Here is a 6,000-nt window from a genome sequence, read left to right as displayed (position 1 = left end):
CCCAAGTAGCTGGGATTACAGGTGCCCACCACCACACCCAGCTATTTTTTGTATTCTTAGTAGAGACGGGGTTTCACCATGTTGGCCAGACTGGTCTCGAACTCCTGACCTCAGGTAATCCCAAAGTGTTGGGATTACAGGAGTGAGCCACCATGCCTGGCCAGCCCAACCATTCTTATTTGTTATGATATGATCTTTAGGAGAAGTCTAAGACTTATATAAATAGTTATTGGACTATGTTTTAAATATAGGTCAAATGTCATTAAAATATTGCAAATTATTTGCATTTTTAAACATTTTGTTGTTGAGAAACATTTGTTATAACACCTTCAAAGTACAAAATAATTTTATTATTGAAATTGCGATTTTAAAACTTGCAATTAGCTAAATAGAAGCCTATATAATCACAATAACTAGCATTTGTGGCACTCAGGGGTATTGTGCTAGATTGCTAGATGCACTTTCTTTTTTTAAGATAGAATCTTGCCCTGTCACCTAGGCTGGAGTGCAGTGGCATGATCTCTGCTCACTGCAACCTCTGCCTCCTGGGTTCAAGTGATTCTCCCACCTCAGCCCCCTGAGAAGCTGGGATTACAGGCATGAGCCACCACGCCTGGCTAATTTTTTGCATTTTTAGGAGAGATGGGGTTTCACCATGTTAGCCAGGATGGTCTCGATCTCCAGACCTCATGATCTGCCCACCATGGCCTCCCAAAGTGCTGGGATTATAGGCGTGAGCCACAATACCTGGCCTAGATGCTTTATACGAACTGCCACTAGAAGGTACTTTTACTGCCCTCAGTTTTACGAAATTAAGATGGTGAGAAATTGGGCCAGGCAAGGTGGCTCATGCCTGTTATACCAGCACTTAGGGAGGCCAAGGTGGGAGGATTACTTGAGGCCTAGAGTTCAAGACCAGCCTGGGCAAGAAAGCAAGATCTTGTCTCTACAAAAAAATTCAAAAATCAGGAAGGCATGGTGGTATGTGCCTGTAGCCCCAGATACTCAGGAGGCTGAAATGGGAGGATCCCTTAAGCACAGGGATTCAGGGTTGCAGTGAGCTATGGTCATAACACTACACTCCAGCCTGGGTGACACAGCAAGACCATCCCGTTTCTCTCTGTGGGAAATTAAATAACTTGTTCATGCCCACACAGCTTGTAAGTAATAGAACCAGAACTGAAATCCAGACTTATTTTACTTCGAAACCTGTGTTTAATCATGTTTGAGTTTTTTAGAAATCTTTTTTTTCAACTGGCAAAATAAAGGCAAACTAATTCCAGTAATATCAAATTCACTTAATTTATTCACAAGTATGGCAAACGACTACAAAGGCAGAATAACAGATGTAATTAACACTTCTATGCGCTGGCTTTTTGCTCCACATGCCTCTCTAGGCCACCGGCTGCAGTGCTGGGCGTTTACAGCTGCAGACCACTCCTCCCAGACTTCTAGCCAGGTGGCTTCCAGTTTGGTTCTGCTATTTCTTGGCACTGGTATAAGAATTAGAAGCTTGAAGAAAGTGCAGCAATGTTTCTTCTTTTGGTAGTGGGCTTGACAGCTTGGGCAGCGGCAGTGCAAGTTGTCAGCAGCACTGGTGAAGAGACTCCTGGGCTTCTGAGCACTGCAGTGGCTGCAGCAGCTCCGACAGCTCAGTGGCAAATGTGGGCTCGGGACTCCAAGCCAGGGGCAGGAGCAGCTCCTGATCTGTGGCTACGAAGCCCTCCTTCCCCTTTGTCTGGCTCCCCCTTCTACCTTCCTTCTGTTCTTTCAGTCTTTTGAAGAACTTTATAGCCAATCCCAGGCATGAAATTCTTCTCTGCTTGGCCTATCTAGAGTGGCTTTTATTTTTCTGACTGGCTACTGACTGATACACTCTGCCACTAAAATTATACCAATATTTTCTTAGAATAACACTAAAAAGACTGATATTACTTTTTTATATGGAAGATATAGGCTATAAGCACTCAATTTTCTTGAGGGAGAGAGCTATTTTTGCACTTTGTTTCCCTCATATATGGTGCAAAAAGTTGATAGTCTCTATAAATTGCACAAGTAACTGGCAATGAAAACACTTATTAATTCAGGACATGAGTTCTTTATGGAGCAATTATGCTCATATTAAGTGTTTTATTTATTACATGTGGGGTAATGTTAAGACAAATAGCTATAATACAGAGATTCTACAATTTAAAAACTAATAAATACGGTCCATTAATAGCAGATTCCAAAATTCTTGTCCTTCTTGAAGAAAAGGTTCAATGATTTACTATAACCCACTAAGAAACATCTAAATGGGAAGAAACACAGAAGTGATTTTTATAAGTCACTTAGTTTTTCAAATTGAAAATGGTCAAATAAACTACAGAACTTAAGACTTAAGTGCAGTGATACAAATCTATACATAAAACTATTTGGCATTTTAGATGAGAGAAACAGATTTTAAAGACCACAAATTCGTCTCTTGAATCAATACTCTCCCTTTCTGGAAAAAAAAGTAATCTCATGCCATTGAGCACAACCACCTGGAGGTAAACCCTGTAAGTTATTAATCGGAGGTAACAAAATGCGGGCTTATTCTAATACGCCTGATCTGGACCACAGGAAGAAAAAAGCCTCTACACCTAGGTTTACTAAAGCTACCAATATTCCAATCTGAAAAATAGCAAATAAAAAATAAAGCTACCAAAATATGATCAAAGTAAAAATTTTACCTGGTACTTAAGTTCAAAATAGGAGTAAAAATAAATTACGTGCACATTTTACATACAAAAAATTTGGAAGAATGTACAGCAAAATGTTAACAGTGATCCTGTCTGGGTAGTGAGATTTTGAAGATCAGTTTAGGTTTTTGTTTTTTGGCTCCTTCATATTTCTCCTCTTTTCTTTTTTTTTTTGAGATGAGTTTTGCTCGTCGGCTAGGCTGGGGTGCAGTGGCACAACCTTGGCTCACTGCAACCACCATCTCCCGGACTCAAGCAATTCTCCTGCCTCAGTCTCCCGAGTAGCTGGGATTACTGGCATGTGCTACCACCACGCCTCGCTAATTTTTGTATTTTTAGTAGAGACGGGGTTTCACCATGTTGGCCAGGCTGGTCTTGAACTCCTGGCCTCAGGTAATCTGCCCGCCTTGGCCTCCCAAAGTGCTGGGATTACATGTGTGAGCCACCGTGCCTGGTCATACTTCTTTTTTTTCTGCAGTGAACATACGTTTTAGGTAATTAAAGAATAATAATTAATTTAAAAAGCAATTAATACCCAAGCATGACAGTAATCAACACCTTTAGAATTCAGTTTTTCATCTGCTTCAATATTAAAAATACCACCTTATGAAGAATGGTAATGCTGGAAAGCACCTGAGAGACCATGGGGTCCAGGTCTGAAGACTAAGCCCACACTAGGCTTTGCTGCCCAGTGGCAGGGCTGAGATTAGAACTGTGGCCTCTTGATTTCTAGTTTAGAGCACACCAAGTAAAATATAAAAATTACAGTTACACATAAAAATACATTTATCTCCACAACACTAGAAAAGGTTGGTCAATTTTAAGGCCCTAGGAATATAAACAATGTCAAGTTAGAACCTAAGAACTCTCCATCAGCTTTACCTTCAGAATTTCACAGGGAGCGGCTTCTGAAGGCACAGGTTTCCCGCAGTGCTTTGAATATTCAGTTATCAAGACTGAAGCTTCATCTAAACTACAAAATCAAAAAGAAAAAGAAGTGTTAGGCTAGGCAGAGTGCCTCGTACCTATAATCCCGGCACTCAGGGAGGCCAAGATGTGCAGATGGCTTGGGTCCAGGAGTTGGAGACCAGCCTGGGCAACATGGCAAAGCCCTGTCTCTACAAAAAAATATAAAATTAGCCAGGTATGGCGTCGCACACTTGTAGTCTCAGCTACTCTGGAGGCTGAGGTGGGAGGATCGCTTGAACCCAGGATGTTGAGGCAGCAGTGAGCCATGTTTGTGCACTCCAGTCTGACTGACAAAGCAAGACCCTATCTCAAAAAGAAAAGAAAGAAAAAGAGGCGTTGAAGTCAAAATTAAAAGTAACGACCAATCTCTAAATTTAATGTTTTATTTGGGAAAAAAGAATTCCAATTTGGGGCATATACATAGACTGGGTAGTCTCTGGATTGTCCAAAGAACAAAGAGAAGGTTAGAGATTTTATGAAAAACAGACACGTTACACATTATTCTTCTCTTGTGTGTGTGTGAGATGGAGTTTCACTTTGTTGCACAGGCTGGAGTGCAATGGTGCCATCTCTGCTCACTGCAACCTCCACCTCCTGGGTTCAAGCGATTCTCCTGCCTCAGCCTCCTGAGCAGCTGGGATTACAGGCATGCGCCACCACACTCGGCTAACTTTTTGTATTTTTAGTAGAGACAAGTTTCATCATGTTGGCCAGGCTAGTCTTGAACTTCTAACCTCAGGTGATCCACCCACCTTGGCCTCCCAAAGTCCTGGGATTACAGGCTTAAGCCACTGCGCCCAGCCAGAATTACGTTTTTGGAGCCATGTTTTGGACTCTGAGTGCTTTTCCCCAGGCTGCTCTGATGTATTTGGGTATCACAAGAATGACCTAACTCATGTAATCAACTTCACAGAGGGCATGAGGAAACTTTCGGAGATAGTATGTTCACTCTCTTGATTGTGGTGATGGCTTCATAGGTATACACATGTCAAAATTTACTAAACTGCAGACTTCAAATATGTCCAGCTTATTCTATGTATCAATTATAACTCAAAAAATACTTGCTCAAAAATGACAATATCTAATTATGGCTGGATCACAAGAGATAAACAAGCAGATGGAAATCCATGGAATGGAAATGAGAAAGAAAGACCTCTCAAGCGCCAGCACGGCTAGACCACATGCAGGGATGGATATGGTGTGTACTGCAGTCTTGAACTTCCCTTTCTTTAGAGTCAGCCCATTTCTTCCTTCTCCCATTCAGTTTCCATATCCATCCCCAGCTCTATCCCAAGAAGATTATTGTTTCTAAACTTGTGGGTGCTAGAAAATTAGATAACCAGGTTTAACAAAAATGATGTTACATAAAGTCATTAATGTTCTGAGTAAGTATCTAAGACATAAAATTGTAATGCAGGATTTAGAGCAGGGCTATGAGACATTCGATTTGGGGATTCAGATGACCTGTTTAATTGTCAGATTCTAAGGTCACGTTCTAAGAAATTGGGTTATTAAATGATTAACTTTTGGATATGTGCAGTAATGAGAGATGTAATATTTTGAGCTTTTAATTATAACAAAATAGCTCTACAGTTGACATTTTCCTCCAACATAAAGATAGATTTTTTTTTTTTGAAGCAGAGTTTCGCTCTTGTTGCCCAGGCTAGAGTGCAATGGCGCGATCTCAGCTCACTGCAACCTCTGCCTCCAGGGTTCAAGTGATTCTCCTGCTTCAGCCTCCCGAGTGGCTGGGATTACAGGAAGGTGCCACCATGCCCAGCTAATTTTGTATTTTTAGTAGAGACACGGTTTCTCTATGTCCATGCCCAGCTTACAAAGATAGATTTTAAGGAAATTCCACAGTAAGTTGCTTTTTGAAAATAAACTTACCTTAAGTCATTTGCCAAATAGTTTACTAGTTCAGTGATATTGTTGGTATTCATCACATGCATCTTCAACATTTGAAAGTATTTGGTCTTTGCCAAAATCCCAAACTCCTTCTTACTGATGATACTATTCAGAATCAGACTTCTAATCTATAGAATGACACGTATCATTAAGATCAGACTTCTCATCTATTAGAATCAGACTTCTAATCTATAGAATGACAGGTATCAAGGCTTTATTCAATATCAAAACACTGTTACAATCAGAAGTCCAATTAGCACTGCATTATGACTGCGCCTCCTTTTTGAGGGGGTAAAAAGGGAAAGGAGGCCTGTCAGCATCAGTCAATAAATAAAGTAATTGTTGTTTTGCGCTTTGAGACTTTTTATGAGGAAGAAGATCTGTTTTCAATTAAAAGCAC

The 6,000-nt window shown here is 40.7% G+C and overlaps 1 protein-coding gene across 2 annotated transcripts in view; it reads right to left on the bottom strand.

The window, feature by feature from the left end:
• Nucleotides 1–1,288: 1,288 nt before the first annotated feature.
• The window catches only part of KNTC1 (kinetochore associated 1), a 101,486-nt gene continuing 96,774 nt past the window's right edge, over nt 1,289–6,000 (bottom strand). For both annotated transcript variants that reach the window (XM_015151761.3, XM_077955571.1), the window contains exons 62-64: nt 5,583–5,728; nt 3,606–3,696; nt 1,289–2,290 (exon numbers count right to left, since the gene is read on the bottom strand). In XM_015151761.3, the coding sequence (XP_015007247.3) occupies nt 2,270–2,290; nt 3,606–3,696; nt 5,583–5,728 (258 nt within the window). In that variant the 3' untranslated portion in view covers nt 1,289–2,269. The remainder of the gene's footprint in view (nt 2,291–3,605; nt 3,697–5,582; nt 5,729–6,000) is intronic.

Source organism: Macaca mulatta, chromosome 11 (assembly GCF_049350105.2).
Source record: "Macaca mulatta isolate MMU2019108-1 chromosome 11, T2T-MMU8v2.0, whole genome shotgun sequence".
Lineage (NCBI taxonomy): Eukaryota > Metazoa > Chordata > Mammalia > Primates > Cercopithecidae > Macaca > Macaca mulatta.
Note: the sequence above shows the minus strand (reverse complement) of the source record. Positions and strands in the feature narration are given on the sequence as shown.